The following is a 17,179-nucleotide window of genomic DNA, read 5'->3' as shown; positions in this document are numbered from 1 at the left end:
ACCCTTAAAGTCTTAATCTTTTAAAGAGTCTGTTCATGTTCCCATATAGAGCAGTATTTGTTACGTGGTCTTATATCTAGTATTTAGTATTAAGTTTAATATTACTTTCAGTCTAAAGTGTTGAGATATTGTATGATAAGCCTGAGTCAGGCTTACTTGAGCAAGAGAGAAGATCTCACGAGAGATCTGTGAGGAGAAGCAGTTGAGGGACTGTTTCTGTAAGGGAAGGAACAACGAGGGGTTGTTCCTGGTCATCTGTAGTCAGAGGCGACTAACAGATTGTGGCCCGAGTAGATTAGGCTTGTAAAGAAACTGAGTTGTTTTGCCTAATTAGTGAATGTGTTTAAGTCCCCAAAGGGGCCGTGGTTTTTTCCTCTCTATTGGGCCTAGAGAGTTTTCCACGCTAAATCTCGCTTGCATATTTTACTGTTTCTGTTCCTAGTAGTTTAATTTTTGTAAAACCGTAAAATATCAATTCACCCCCCCTCTTGAGGAACTCTGTGAAACTAACACTTAATTACTCACGCGGTCACGCCAATCATTATTCTCATTAAGAAGATTACTTTCATTCATAATAGCATCAAATAAAAGTTCAAGAATTATTCAAACATGTAAAATAAAAATAAAAACAAAAACAATTCGAAATTTGGGTGTGGCGACGACATACGGGAAATCATAAATTCAAGGAAAATTTTCACTTTTCCAAAGAAATAAACTTTAAAAAAATGTGGATTTTCTTTGAAGAAGTAAAATTTTTCCTGGATTTATCACTTCCCACGGCATAAGTCGGAAAGTCTTTGAACAAACAAAACCTCAGACCACAAATCTAATCAAAGGAAAATCGAATGAAGATTGCTCTCCAAATCCTCTTGACTCGTCTTAAAATCTGATTCCATCTGCAAGTAATTGACCAAAATATATGTGGTAAATTATTAGATCTGCTTGAATTTGAACTTAAGAATAAAGATTTTAAATCTCTAATCGATAAGGGAATGTTTGAGATCTTTGATCCTTTACTAACATGTTAAATTTGAAAAAGATCATTTCAAACAAAATACGGAGTATATAATATCTTTCCATTTATCTAAGCAAGTATGCATTGAACTAAAATATGAATGCCACGCGTACATAAACATTAACAATTGATTTTTCATTTAATGGTTGATATGCTCAAACTCTACCTTGTAGAGTTATTTTAGAACTCTAGAGAATCCAAAACCAAACATTAGTTATCATTAACAGAATACTAATAGGCTTTTTTTTTTTTAAAAAAAAGAAAAGATTAATAGGGCTTTGGGCTTACCTCAGCGACAATGGATACTTGAGAAATGTTGCCTATTGGCATAGAATTCATGTTGGCAATGAATAGATGGAGATTTGAAATCTCTCTCATAATTTTGGTAACAAGACCATGTGGTATCTCATGAACAATTGTGATTAAGACATTATCATTAACAAATCTAACTTTAATATCCGGAGCAGTGATTTCTGGAGTAGGCTCTTTATCATCCATAGTCTCGATCTCTAATAAATATAATTTAATTACCTGTGTGGGATAAAAATGTGTCAAGTGAAGATCATAATACCAATTATAATGAAACTCTTCTAAACAAAAATTAGTATAATAATGCTCGTCTAACGTTTTCCTACAAACAAAAATCATAAAAAACATACGGGTATTACATTTTTTATATATATATAAAATCATGTGTTAATTAAGTGTGTAATACTTACAGTTAAGTATGATTCATTTTAATGTTTAATTAGTGCTACAAAACATCCAAATACCTTATAAGATCAGAGTACTAACGTTCGAGAGTAAATGACTACCTAGAAGCAACTAGTTCATTGCATGATCATGAGCTAAAAAAACTAGAAGAATAGGAAATCAAAGAAACTAATAATAAGATACTCCTTACCTGTTAACAATACCCTCTTCACTCTTGCAATAATAGGCGTGCTACAACTTGTTATCGAATGGGAGCATCAAGGCCATTAGCACTATGTACTTCTTAAATAATGTTCATGTGTGGTCCTCCTTTATCCTTACAAACCTAGCACGTAGACTTTTTCTTTCTAAAAATAGAAATGCATGGTACTCCCTCCGTCCCAAAATTATCTTCATGCTTTTCTAAATGAGCGTCCCAAAATTATCTTTCTGTTTCTAATTTTGGCTACTAAGGTCCCCACTTTTTCATGTACTATATTAATTAAAATTAAATTGAAAACCCCACCCATGTACTATATTCTCTTTCACATGTACTTTATTCCACTTTTCCATACAACTCAATCAACATTTGTACTTTATTCCACTTTTCATTTACTATATTCCACTTTTCTTAAAATCCGTGTTTTTGGTCAAACAGGAAGATAATTATGGGACGGAGGGAGTAGATAACTAGTACGGTTAACAACTCACTACCCCCCCCCCCCCCTCTCCCTCTCTCTCTCTCTCTCTCTCTCTCTCTCTCTCTCTCTCTCTCTCTCTCTCTCTCTCTCTCTCTCTCTCTCTCTCTCTCTCTCTCTCTCTCTCTCTCTCTCTCTCTCTCTTTCCAACTAGTTTAGGCTTTATTATGTTTGACTTATTCCCCCTCAAAAAAAAAAAATGTTTGACTTATTTCATATCAAATAAGTTCAGATAAATTCATTTAAGTTTAGATAAGTTTAGATAATACTTCCTCTGTTCTTTTTTAAATGACACAGTTATTTAGGCACGTTTGTCAATGCATAATTTCAAACGTTAATATCTCTAATTGTGAATAAGAAAATATTATAAAAAGTTGATATTTAAAAATTATTTATTGAGACAAATCTAATAAGATCCCACCCGACAATGTTTTTTTCTTAAATATAATTCACAAAATGAAATCAAAGGAGGTTGTGTGAATAGTATCATAAACCCAATTTTGTCATGTAAATAAGAACAGGGGAAGTATAAGTTAAGACAAAATAAGTCGGACAGAAGGAAGCCTTAGTTGGTAGAGTCTTGAGAGGGTGTTACCAAGACCTGGGATCGAATCTCATCTACATCATTTTCCATTTTGTCTTTTGTGGCTCTCTCTACAAAAAACTAAAAAATAACTTTTTTTTAAGGGAAATAATAATATTATTAATAATTACTCATATAACATTTACGTTGATAAAATATATCTATAACAAAAATTTAGAGAAAAAATGTGCTATCATGCAGAACAGTGACTATTGTGTATCATGCGTAAAGCACAACTCGTACTCTACTGCTTCTAGCTTGCCCAATGCGAGCAGTGATTTTTGATGTTTTCGCATATTTCGAGTAGAGCCTTTTGCAATCTGCATACGAATTCTCGATCAACAAATTGATAACAATCCATAAACCCATATGAATCCATATCACCTTCAAAATTATTGAAACATTAAAAATAAAATTATCATCCATGGACGAGGATAAAAAACCAAGCTGGAAAAATCTTGGAAAAATCCCAATTAAATTTTGGAACAAAACAACGGTAAATAAACAAAAAGAAAACAAAAACTGAAAAGAAAACAATTAAGTAAAGGCCGAAAATAGTGTACTATTTACGGCTTAACGACCAAATTAAAAAACAACGCTTCTCTTGTGTGACCAGCCACACCATTAACTTGATGGTGTGACGCACGGGCGCAACTCTCTCGCACACAACTACTATGGATAAGGTTATTGACTGGTGTTACTTGATTTTCTATGTCGGTGTTACTTGTACATTGTATACACGGTTACTTTTCTTGTTTTACTGCATTTTTTTCAATTTCATGTTAGAGGTTCCTTGTATAGCCCGGTGTTACTTGACTTCCTATGCTGGTGTTACTTATACATTGTATTCGCTGTTACTTTTCTTCATTTATTGCAGTTTCTTCAATTTCATGTTAGAGGTTCCTTGTATAAACGGATGCTACTTGACTTTCTAGGCTGGTGTTACTTATATATTGTATTCACTGTTACTTTTCTTATTTTATTGCAGCATATTCAATTTCATGTTAGAGGTTCCTTATATAGACTGGTGTTATCTTACTTTCTATGCTGGTGTTACTTATAAATTGTATTCGTCGTTACTTTTCTTGTTTTATTGCAGCTTCATGTTAGAGGTTCCTTGTATAGACTAATGTTACTTTATTTTCTATGCCGATGTTACTTTTATATTCCGTTAACCAACGTGAAGGGCTTTAAACACGCTGGGTTTATTTTTAAGTGTGAACACGCCACACCGTCAAGTTGATGGTGTCGCCGGTTACATTACATATAAAAACTGGAACCATAAAGACGAGGGAGAAAAGAGAGAGAAATGAATAATTGGAGAAGGTAAGAATAAAAACAGAAAATGGAACCCCCTGAACCTCTCCCCCCTCCCCTCCCCCCTCAAAACCCTTCCGACCAGTCAAGGCTACAAACGGCAAACTTCGCGGACACTTCTCCGTTACCTGGTGACCACCACTCCTCCACCATCAACATCCCTAACACCCAAACCTTTACCCCAACCTCCCCTATGCTCATTGACAAACCAACAACTCCCCAAACACCAAAATTGAGCTTCAAACACATCCTAACCGCAGACTTACCACTAACCAACACCACCGTATCAACACCAAATCCAGAAAAACCAAGGGTCTTTGACGAGTCTACAGATGTGTTAGTCGTTCTCCCAAACGAAATTCTGCAAGCCATCCAAACTCCATGAAAATCATCCATAATTCTGAAAGTGGTGGGGAAATCTTTCTCTGCGGATTACCTAGCAACAAACCTACAACACCTCTGGAAATTAAAGACCAAACCTATCTTAATCGGCCTCGGAAAAGGCTTCTACTCCACCCGCCTACCAACAGAGGAGGGAGAAAATCGTCTTATCAAAGACGGACCAAGGTTTCTGAATGGTTTCTTCATCTCTGTTAGAAACTGGGAACCGGGTTTCTGGCCATCGGATGCAAAGAGCTTGGATACCCCAAAATGGTTCGATCTACCTGAACTACCAGTCGAATTCCATCGTATGGATGTGCTCAAGGCCATCGGAAATGCTGTCGGAAAATTCGTCAAAGCGGACCTCAAAGGAGCGGATCTAAGCAGAGCCTCCTATGCTAGAATCTGCTGCCAAATTCAAGACCATGAAAAGGTCCCAACTGCAGTTTGGCTTGGAAATTTTAGCAACCGTTACTCCCAACAAATTTCCACAACAAATGTTAAACTTGCCACCAACCTATCACCCATAACCAGACTCATAAATGTGTAACTCCAACTCCAAACGCAAACCATGACAAATTAACAACCAATACCGGAAAAAAAAATCGTACAAAAATGTTCGGCCGGTGAACCATGGCTGGACAATTGTTTCGAAAAAGAGGAAAAAGTCAAAATCAGAGTACGAAAGAGGTAATACGAGCAGCCCAAAATACCAGCCACTGTGGCATAAAATTGGAAAAAATGAATCTACAAAAGTTGTTGATGACGTGGCAAAGAAAAGTCAAATTGAAGTTGATGTGGATGACCTCCACTAGTCAACACCTTTCCAAAAGACCTCCCCTTGGGAAGAGTTGGTAAAAACTTCAACTCTCAGTAAACCTTTTACTTTTACCTCCCCCCACATTACCCCCCAATTATTACCTCCCCCCACATTACCTCCCCAGTTATCACCCAATTACCACCTTGTTTCGCATAGGGCCCTCAAAATGTCAGGACCGGGCCTGATGAGTGATGGTCGATCTTGGCCTTGTGCCTTGTCCGGTTGGTGTTATAACCAAAAGGTTATAACACTAATCCACCCTTATTTTTTTCTATACACTTTAATCTAATCCGTTTCTAACCTAAACACGGAGAAAACCTAAAAATCTCTTTGTGCCTCCGGTTAAGAGTGTTCTTCCCAAAAGGAAAACAATCTTGAATGACTTCTAAGCCATCGATCTCGAGACGAATTTAAACGTGTCGGTGAACCAAGTAGAGAAACGACATCTAGAGTTCTTGTTCGTGTTCGTGATTCGTTGAACTAGAGAAAACACGCTACAAACATAAGTATTGCTTAATCTGTACTTTATACATGCTTCCTGGCTTTGGGGTTATTCCTCTATCATGTTATGTATTTAACTGTAAACCCCTACAACTCTGCTATAAGGTTCTTCAACCGAGCTTCTCAAATTGAGAAGTTACCTCATCCATATCTCCTACCACCAACCACGGAGCCTTCGGTGGAGGAGGATTGTCTTGCATTCCCCTCCAGAACTGGCGGCGGTAACTCGGAACGCCTGGTGCGTGCATTCCGTTCACCAAAACTTATGGTTTGACATTTTGGAAATGAAAGAGCACATGGAATTGATTAATATCCGTCGTGAAAAGAACAAGATAAATAACCAAATGTTGCCCCTTTTTTCGTTGGCTCAATGACTTTGTAATCGTTATACCGCAATTGATGAATAACTTCCTTAGATCTATGAGTATCACTTTTTGTTTTCAATAGAAATTAAATTGATGGTGTTGATAATCAATAATACTCCATGTATATGGAATAAATTCATCACGAGAAGCCCCCCTCATGTTCCATAAACAGATGTTCATATTAAGAGATGGTTGAGGACGTTGAATCGACACACTAGGCCTGTCTGTTGGTTCTGGATTGAGGGGAAGGTAGTACTTCTCCCAATCCTGCCACTCTTGCGATAAACCCATCATTCTCAGATCCTCCAAGCGAATCGTAGTGACATATGTGAGGACCTTCCTCTTATCCAGGAGGCATTGATAATATCTTCCTTGAGTTTGAACTTTGAACCCCCACTACCTCCTGGGGTGCGTTGTGTATATGGTCGTATGGCGATACACTTGACCCATGTTTTGACCTTGTGTTTCGATTGTAAGGGTTTAATCTTTACCTCTCTTGGAAACCTTGGCGTTAAGTGTGGTCTCATGTTGATCGGATTGAAGTCTGGTTCCGCCCCTGTCAATGGAAGATGGAGAAGATGTCGTGGTAACTGCTCCAATCTTGGCCTCAACACTGGAGTCTGGAACAGGCTCATCTATCTCTTTCTCAATACTTGAAATAGGGCACTCGGTTCCCGGATGTCCGCCTCCATCAATCTCGGATTCCTTACTATTGAGCATGCACGCTCATCTCTGGTGACTCCGGATCGGAAAGAACTGAAGCGGTGATGACTTGCATACCCATTTCCCATACATTTACTTAAAAAAAATGGGAGCAACTTAAGAGAAAATACACGAATGCGACAAGTTGGTGATTTGAGCATTAAGTGTGGTAGTGTATGGCATAGAGTTTAAGGTTGCCTTTTGGAATTTTTCCCAATGGTTCAAATTTTATAAAACAAAGATATGAGTACTAATATCTCAAAATAAAAATAAATAAGTGTCCGGTTAAGAAATATACTTCGTTAAGATAATATAGGGTATAAATAAATTCGAATAATTTTCTATTTAATTCTTTATACCCTATGTGTAAATCCTGGATGCGCCACTATATGTGGAGGTACATGTAGGGGTGTTCATTGGTCCAAACCCGGACCGGACTGACCCAGACCGAACCGAAGATCGAAATTTTGATATTCAAGACCTGAAGACCGGACCGATCATGCTTGGACCTGACTCGAACCGGACCGAAAAAATCGGTCCAAAACCCGGACCGGACCGGTTTGGACCGGTTGTAGACCCATTTCTATATATTTTTATTCAAAAAAAATTATGGTAAAAGAAGAAAAATATACATAAAAAACCAATTGTTCAAGGGCTTTTTTGTAAGATAAAATAAAATATCACAATATAATAATATTTACAGCATTGTAAAGGAGAGAATCAAATTTTTGAATAGTTAATATTATATTTTATTAAGGAAATATAGGTCCGGTCCAAAATCGGGTTTTGGACCTGACCGGACCGGACCAGACCGAAAGACGAAATTTAATATTTCTCAACCCGAAGATCGGATCGATTGCCTTCGGTCTGGTCTGATCTGGTCTGGGTCGGTCAGGTTCGATCCATTTTTTCGGTCCGGACCAATTTTTGCACACCCCTAGTTACATGCATGGTCTATACTCCACATTTTGGAGGAGTTGCGCCAAGTCAATCTCCATGATTGGCGAATGAAACATATCTAGGGATATGTTTGTAAATAAATTATCAAAATATACAATCTACACATTTAAATATACAATCTCTTTTTATCATTTTCTTTTATTTTTATTTTTTAAAATATTAAATATATTGTACATCGCAATTTTTAGATTGTATATTTTTTCATTATAATTACGAGAATGTCATTTGATATGTTTTTTTTTTTGAGGGAAAAATTAAGTCATGCCGTTTAATATGTCAATCAAAAGAATTGTTTTGAAATTTCTACATTTTAGAGTTTCTATTCATTTACTAAATTGTTGTTGGAACGTTTTTTTCTTTTTACCAAATCTGTCAATGGCCCATTCATTCACAAGTCATAACTGCATCAATACAAAACTATCACTGAATTTGTATTTCATTCCTATAATAAACAACAACAACAACAACAACAACAACAACAACAAAGCCTTAGTCCCAAAATAATTTGGGGTCGGCTAACATGAATCGTCGTAGAATATCGTCATTGTCACCAATCAAACAAAAAAGGAGCAAGAAGTAATAAGAAAAACAAGGAAGAGAAAGTGGAATTAATAAAGTAAGAAAGGGAAAAATGTATACATATTATAGAAGAAATATTTTAAGAGATAATAAAAAATAAGTAAAGTTTAAAATAAATGAATAAGTAAAATTAGTATATTTCAAAATAGCATGTAGATTAAAAAAAATTAAAAGATTTCTAAAAATAAATAAAAATAAAAATTAAATTAAAATTAAAAAATAGAAAGAAACAAAAACATGAAAGCTGTATAAATCAACTGAAGTCATCAATGTATATTATCTCCCTCCACACTGTCCTATCCAACGCCACATTTTCCTCAATCCCAAGAAAGCTCATATCGTGTTCAATCACCTTCCTCCAAGTTTTCTTAGGTCTTCCCCTACCCCTTGCAGTTCTATCACTTTGCCACCCTTCTATCCTCCTAACCGGGGCATCACTTGATCTACTGCTTACATGTCCAAACCATTTTAAACGATTTTCCATCATCTTAAACTCAAATACAAAATTCAATTATTCAAACAGGTAAAATTAAACAATTTAAATTTAGGCATCAGACAGAAAGTCTTTGAACAAACACAATCCGGTGCCACAAATCTTTGCTACTCGAAAATCGAATGAAGAACGCTCGTCAAATCCTCTTTACTCATCCTAAAATCTGATTCCATCTGCAAGCAACCAAAATATATGTGGTAAATCATTAATTAGATGCTTAAATTTGAATTTAAATTAAACATTTCAACTTCTATTTTATAATGGAATGCTTGAAATCTTTGACTTTTTAGTGTTTTACTTAATGGGTTTTACTACATTGTAATATGTACTTTTTTTATTTCTATGTTGTACCCTGTTATTTAAAATCTTCCACGTAGTATCATATACTTGTAAAGTATGGTCAATCTTATCCTTATAGTTAATCCAAGGTTTAAAAATTCTCCAATTCAAGGAGTTTATCACAATCTAGCCGGTACAATGTGTAAAACTTAAAACGTTTGGATAAAATCAAAAAATCAAAACCAAAATTAATTCATTTATTGCTCAAAAAATTGTTTTTAATGAAAAGTTTAGAATATTTCCTAGAGGTATTGGGCTTACCCGAGCGACAAAGGATACTTGGGAAATATTACCAACAATTGGCATAGAATTCATGTTGGTAATGAAGAGATGACTATTTGTAATCTCGGTAACAATTTTGGTAACAAGACCATGTTGTATCTCACAAAGAATTGTCATTAGAACATTATCATCAACAAATCGAACACTGATATCCGGGGCATTGATCTCTGGAATAGGCTCTTTGTCATAAAAGGAGGATTTATTACCTATGACAGATAAACACGGTCAAGTTAAGATCGTTATACCAATTAAAAGGAAATTTTATACTTCTTCCGTTCATTTTTACTCAATGTTTGTCACTTTCACGTATGCTATGCACAACTTTGATCATTAATATCTTTAATTCTCTTTATGCAAAAATTATAAAAAGTAAATATTTTGAAAATTCACGTTAAAACGAATCTAACAAGATCTCACATGATTATGTTTTAATTTACGTATAAATCACCAACAATAGTCAAAGTATAATATGTGAATAGTATAATTTAGTTAGCTTTAATGTGTTTGACTTGGTTAGTTTGTGCTTGGTTGTTGGAAGTGTTAAGTATGGGGTTGTTGGTTTATTGTCTTTGCAAGGTTGGTTAATGGTTTGTTTTTCTATGGCGGGATATCCAATGTTGAGGATTGTAGAGGTTTTGGGTTTAAGTTTTTCCCAGTTGGTTGTCGTCCAAAAGTCAGTCAACCTAGGTAGTGGACTTGTCCCTAGTGTTTATACTCCCTTGGACGGTAGTATGCCAGGTCTAAAGAGGGAGAAAGAAGGTTGTAGGGGTGACTATGGAAGGAGAATCTTGTATTCACGAATGTCGGTTGTTCAGTTTAGGTTCGTGGTGAGAGGTTCTCTCATTACATTCAAAAATTCATATTTGAAGACTGCTCCCCAAATGAAGTTTTTGGGGGTTCATAGCATGTTCACTAAGATGAGTCTCTTTGGGAGACTCCATGTGCTCGTTCTCCAGAGTGTCGAGTTTGTTCGTGAGCATATCCTCTTGCTCACAAGGTCGTTTCAACCGGTTCGTGAAGTTCATATCCTTCCGTTTCTTTCGTCGTCTTTCAAGTTCCACCGATTATGGGTTCTTATTGCTTATCGCTTAAGCTTCATCCCGAGGAGAAAGGAGAATGTGGGCGCGCAAGGCGAAGGCAACAATCAAGGGCCATCGACCAATGCACTGGCTATGCTTGTAGTTCGTAATGTTATAGTTCCAATGCTTGTAAGAGCATGTATTGCTCAAGTTAGTAACGGTTTGTTATTTATTGTTCAATGTTGTATGATTGTTGCTATAGCCCATAATCTAACCAAAAAGTTAGAAAAAGGGAATAGCTTTGTTCAATTGAATATTTTGTTGTGCTGTCAAAAAAAAAAAAAGTAAAAAAAAATAGTGTAGAATCCATAAACGTTGCGAGTATTAAAAATCGAAGGAAGTATTTTTTTTATTTACATCAGAAAGCTTAAATCAAGAAAAGAAATTAAGGGGGGAAAAAAAGCTATGAGACGAACAAGAAAGCTTATGATCGAAGGCCTTGTAAGAATTGTGATACGGTGAGGGGTTTACAAAAAACGGCCCAGATTAAATGGACCGGACCAGATCGGATATAATCGTTTCAGTAAGGGATGAAAACTCGAGTTTTGGACAATATCGCTTTTTTCTTTAAAAAATACTTCATAATTAATACTCCATCCATCCCTTAATATTCGCACCGTTTTGATCGGACACGCTTGTCAATGCACAACTTTGACCACCAATATCTCTAACTACATATTATAAAAACTTATAAAAATATTAATATTTTGAAAATATATATTAAGATGAAGCCAACAATATATGATAGATTATAAAACTAATCTTGGGGCTTCAAGATTAGTTTATAATCTATCATGATACCATGTCAAATGACAAACTCAACTAAAAGGTTAAGCTGATGGTTGAAGCCTCAAGATTAGTTTTATAATCTATCAATATATTCTATACTAACATTTGTTTCCATATACTATAAATAAAATAGGGTCAAAGTGAATTATGTGAATAGTGCAAATAGTCAAAACGGTGCGAGTATTAGGGACAGAAAGAGTATAAACTACTAAAAAAAATATTTTCTCCTTTCATATGTAGAAAATATTACTATAATAATGAGATACTCCTTACGTATTTTAATATGAGTTATATTTTCTAAAAGATGTCGTATTTTAATACGAGTTACACTTTCTATTTTTGGTATGTCATGATCTTCACTCTCGATTATATTAATTTTTCTATCTTTTTTATGATCCCCACACTTACTCACATTGTCTTTTTAATAATTCAACCACTATAATTTTCTTATCATAAATAATAACTCACTACCCCACTTTCATCTTATGTTAACTAGTCTCATATGCACAAGATGCGTGCGAATACAAGATGCAAATTTGTGTATTACAATTTAACCTGAAATAATATGTAAATAAATTATTCAAAATCTCCTCTAACGAACAATTGATGTACTTATATTTAGCAAACATCGAACCGGTACTACGGTGTAATAACAAAGTAAAATACAATATTTTCTCATATGTATGTGGTGCGTGTAAATATAAGGAATTTTGAATTTAAATCACGACTGCTTAACATGTTTTGTTTTTCTCAATAAATTTAATTAATCATTGTTTATGTGTCGTCCTCTTTTCCCAATTTTTTAACATTAGCAAACATATGTCATGAAGTGCCCTTAAAAACACAAGGAAAAGAGAATTAAGGAGTAATTATTTGACCCTTTTTTCCATTTTATAACTTTCTTGTTGTTACTTTATTCCTTTTCTGTTATTTCACTAATCATTCTAAAGAGCATGTACAATGTAGCTTTTGGAGTGGCTCTCCAAATAGCTCTCCAAGTAGTTATTCAACAAGAAATATCTCTTGGCCAAAATTGAGGCTTTTGAGTAACTCTTCACGGAGAGCTACTTCAAGATAGCACTTGCCCAAGAGCCCTCCAAGAGTTGATTCTTGGTGAAAAGTGAGAGTAACTTTGAAAAGTGGATAGTAATTTCTGTTAAAAAAAACTATTAATTATGGATCATCAAATGATAAAAAAAGAGATTGGGAGCTTATTTGAGGAACCAACCAATGATGGGTGTTTTTAGAAACTAATTCTTGAATGTGTCTTGTAGAGAGATAGGGGTAGAGAAAGAGTGGAGAACCCTTCAAGAGCTCTTTTGAAGAGCCTACCAATATACATACTTGTTAAATACGGGCCTGGGCCACGCCCGTCACCAAGAGAGAGAGTCCACTTAACAAGACCGTAGGAGGTTCCACCTTAAAACCATATGGCAATAAGGGGAGTAGCCCCTTGGCCTTATTAAGTGATTAATTCTCTTCTCTTTTGTCAATGTGGGACTCTCACACGTGATGTTTCATGGGTCAGATCTTAACAATACTCTAAATAAGTTTTCTATTACTACGTATTATTTATTTAATACAACTTTGATTTGTTTAATTGTCATTGAGAGTATTCTATTCTATAGAGGGATACCAAAAGGTCAATTACTAAATGACCTTAGGAGTTTACTTATAGAATATAGATAAAATTAACTCACTCTCTTATAACATGTGTCGGTCAAACTGCAACTCATATTGAACACATATGGAGTATTTTATTTAGCTTTCAAAATATGGTGTTGAACATTTAGTTTTCTGCATACATTTTCTTCTTTTTTATCGTGTTTTGTAGAATAAAAAAAATATAGAAATAAATCTACAATCGGTTCAAACCGGTCCGTTCCAGATTTTGGACTCCCTATCTGGTTCGGATCCGGTCCAAGCATAACCAGTCCGTCTTCGAAATTTGATTTATCAAAACTCCGATGTTTGGTCCGATTCAAATCGGTCATATCTGGTCAGAGTTTGGACCGAAGAACACCCCCATGATGCGATTCAAATGGATGATATAAATTAAAATTACTACACTACTCACTAGACACATAGTTCATCGCATAAGATAAAAACTATTCTATAGAATACGAAATCAAAGAAGCTAATGAGATATATAGTTCATACATACCTGTTACTCGATCTGTTAGCAATATCTTCTTCACTCTTGCAATATTCGTAGAGGTCTTGTTATCGATAAATGGGTGTATGATGGCCATCATCCCTAGTACTATACATAATGTTCATGTGTGGTTCTTCTTTAACGTTGTCGATTATTTGACAAAATCCTTTCAAGGCATTAGATTGATCGAGCTTTGCTTATCATTCAAGTCCGTAGGGACAACGATGACCCTACTTTTTAATTTCACATATTCTTAATTACATCGGATGTAAAATAAATATTATTACCTATATGGCGAATGTAAAATCCGTGACGGGACCAGAATAATACAAGTGGGAACAAAATATGTTTTGATATTTTGAGTGAGTGCAAATGGTCAATTTTTAAGTGGGGTTAAATGCCACAACTAATATGGTGGCTCGACCCTATGTAATGTTACCCAAATGTTTCATAAACGTTCATAATGTTTAAAGATAAACATGTTACCTATTAAAAGCATCTATCAAAATTATTTCAATAAAAAGTTAATCAAAACATGTAAAAACGCTACGAATACCAAATTTGGTAAAAGTTGCCCTAATTTACAAATTTATGATGCCCGGACTACTAGGAAAGAGTTAAGAAAAAGAACAAGAAGCCAAGCCGTTGAGACTCTAATCCAACTGGTGCGAGCAAGACCTATTTTTAGTTGTTACTACGTAACCTTTTTTTTTCTTTAAACTCAAGTATGTGAGGGTCAATGACGATTTTAGTTTTTAATTTAAGTTACTTCGTATTCACTTTGTTTTCCATTATCATACTTGTTAGTCGTTACACTTGTATGTTTCAGTGAGGACTTTATTTTTGATATAAGTAGTAATACAGATTGAGGTTTGTATATGTTTGTAATAAGAACAAGCCTTTAGTCTCCATGCATGCTTGAATCCTTGATCAATGATCATCCGTTTAGCCCTAACATGGTTTACATACAACGTTTCATATTCACTATTCAGACGTTAAAGTTTTCTAAAGTCTATACAGACGGCTATACTATGTAGTAAAAGATTCCCCTAAAAAAAAACGTCTGTAGTTAAAGAATTATACATACACATCACTTTAAATTTACTCCTTTTTACTTGCGTCATTTAAGTTGGGAACAAACATTAAGAACGAAAGTAAATATCAATAATGCTCATGTAGTAACAAACAAATTAGCTAGCTACTCCCTCCGTCTCTTTTTGTTTTTTACGCTTGACGTCTCAAGCATTAATGGTAAATATAAAATGGGTATTTAATACATAAACACACCAAAAAAACATGTGAATGCCGTAAAGAAAATGGTGCAACTAACATACAATTTTCACACGGAAAAAAAGTGCAACCTAGAAAAAATAATAATAATTTTATCGTATTCCATAAAACTAAACCGATTCGTTGAATTCTTGAAAATATGTTGTAATTAACTGGCCAATGAGATTAACCCGGCCTCCTCTCCAAGTACTTTTGACAATAAATTACTTTTAACATATTACTCCGTACCTAATATGTAGTAATGAGGTTTTAGCATATATAATGGTTAACACTGAGAACCTGAATGATGAAAATATTGAACAGGTAGTGAATGATCACATGATTTTTATTGTGTTATGGTTTCTCATATGAAATACTTGTACCACTTGCATAAACACAATGATTTAATTATTGATACTTGGAACTTCGTTCTATTCACCTTATTTTTACTTACGGAGTACATAGTATTACCAAACTAATAATTAGTTCATGTGGACTAATAAGGACTATCAAATCGGGTCATCGATCAGTTGCAAATCGAGTATAATTGGTTCAAAAATAATTGGATAATGTTTTATGCTGGATCATTATGATCATGCGGATTGAAAGTGAGAACTTCGATTTTTATCGGATATCGATTCAATCGGGTCAGTTTTTTTTACAGCCGTTTATTATTATTATTATTGACACTATTAAGGTTGATAAGTGGGCTAATCCAATACAGTAATTGGGCTGCAGCATGTGGCAAAGCCTTAGAGTGCCTCAAAAGTACAAGTTATATTAGTGGGTTGCATTGAAATCTAGTTATCAACAAAATACCCAATCAAAACAATGAACTTGTTACTGGGTATTATCTTATCTTAATATGATTAATGTAGTTATTTTTTACACAACAAGATATCATATTTCCTAAATTGAGTCATTAATGAATATAACCATATTTGGAAAAGTGAAAAGTGAAAGCCATTAAAAGAAAAATTAGCAAAAAAAATAACTGATAGAAAATATTTTCGTCAAAAACAAACCTTGTGCCGGAATCCGGCCATTAACTTCCGTTTCCGGCATTACTACAATTTCCTGACACCATTACTCCAATTTGGGGAACAATTATAAATTTGGTATAGAAAGGTTTCCTCGGGATATTAAAAAAAATAGTGCGAATTTTATAAATGATTATGGCCCAATGGGCTTGACTATTGCTACGGAAATGCACAGGCGGTTTAGGGCAAGAAGGGCCTGGGCTGCCAAGCCGGTGTGGGCAGTGTGGCTTGCACTGAAGTAACCTAGGTTGCACCAAAACGGATATGTAAATGGAAACAAATACGATACGGGTGCAGGGATACGTCATCTAAAAAATAACAGACACGGGAACACGGGTAATAATAATAAAAAAAAAAAAAAAAAAAAATATTTATCAAAAATATATAAAATCACAAGCATCTATAAAAGAAATGTAAAAATTAATTAAATTTATTAACGACATTCAAATAAGATGACATTTTCCAATTCAGGCTCATCAAGTTAGAGATCTAAAATTTCAAGACAAATAGAATCTTCTAAATTTCCATAAGCATCTCCTCTTACATCCCGCATTTTTGTTCTTTCCTTGTATGATAACTTTCACTCCTCTTGGAAAGTAGACGAAGATTGTTGTGAATGAACACCAAACCTTCATGACATAAGATCTGAAATATTAACTAATATTGAAATATGTGTCCAAGATGTGTCCATCATGTATCCGGCAAGTGTCCCCTGTTTCTTAAAAAAAAAACGGTCACTTAATTTCGCTATCGGACACATATTTTCGCGTATTTAAGACGTGTTTATGTCCGATCCGTGTCGAATGCAGGACACGGCAGCCTAATGGCGTGTCCAAACACCTACATTCCCAGATATGTATCTCTCACTCGGGCCCAGGTAACAAGGCCTGCATACTTTTATGCATTGATTGAGGTCGGGCCGGGGCACCCTCCGGTTTCATGTGAATAATACACGCAAAAATACAAGAATTGTTGAATTTCAATTTCAACACGAATTGCTCCGAATCCAACCATTTCAATTTCATGAGACTTTGATGTGTTGAATTCACATTGCCTGCATCTAGAGGGAGAAATGTTACTGATGTACGGAACATAATGAAGTATAGTTCTTTTTGTTGT

At 34.9% G+C, this 17,179-nt stretch overlaps 1 protein-coding gene and 1 long non-coding RNA gene across 2 annotated transcripts; both read right to left on the bottom strand.

Annotated features, from left to right (window-relative positions):
- Positions 1-517: 517 nt before the first annotated feature.
- On the bottom strand, positions 518-2,041 carry LOC110803429 (uncharacterized). The gene is made up of 3 exons (XR_002537450.2): positions 1,920-2,041; positions 1,304-1,546; positions 518-896 (listed from the first exon to the last, which is right to left on the bottom strand). It is a non-coding gene; the product is annotated as an uncharacterized lncRNA (long non-coding RNA).
- A 6,793-nt stretch (positions 2,042-8,834) lies between these two features.
- On the bottom strand, positions 8,835-13,914 carry LOC110803430 (transcription factor bHLH25). The gene is made up of 3 exons (XM_022008938.2): positions 13,761-13,914; positions 9,708-9,934; positions 8,835-9,280 (listed from the first exon to the last, which is right to left on the bottom strand). The coding sequence occupies exons 1-3, from the start codon at positions 13,849-13,851 to the stop codon at positions 9,215-9,217; spliced, it is 384 nt and encodes a 127-aa protein (XP_021864630.1). The 5' UTR covers positions 13,852-13,914; the 3' UTR covers positions 8,835-9,214.
- Between the last annotated feature and the right edge of the window lie 3,265 nt (positions 13,915-17,179).

Source organism: Spinacia oleracea, chromosome 6 (genome assembly GCF_020520425.1).
Source record: "Spinacia oleracea cultivar Varoflay chromosome 6, BTI_SOV_V1, whole genome shotgun sequence".
Lineage (NCBI taxonomy): Eukaryota > Viridiplantae > Streptophyta > Magnoliopsida > Caryophyllales > Amaranthaceae > Spinacia > Spinacia oleracea.
The sequence above is the reverse complement of the archived record's forward strand: the minus strand, read 5'-3'. Positions and strand labels throughout refer to the sequence as shown.

Bases quoted from the DNA above. Each gene is read 5' to 3' on its own strand.
- LOC110803430 (XM_022008938.2), bottom strand. From the start codon at position 13,851: ATGATGGCCATCATACACCCATTTATCGATAACAAGACCTCTACGAAT. The intron at 9,935-13,760 runs GTATGTATGAAC...TATCTGTCATAG, and splicing joins GCTAACAGATCGAGTAACAG to GTAATAAATCCTCCTTTTAT. The intron at 9,281-9,707 runs GTAAGCCCAATA...GGTTGCTTGCAG, and splicing joins AAGTATCCTTTGTCGCTCGG to ATGGAATCAGATTTTAGGAT.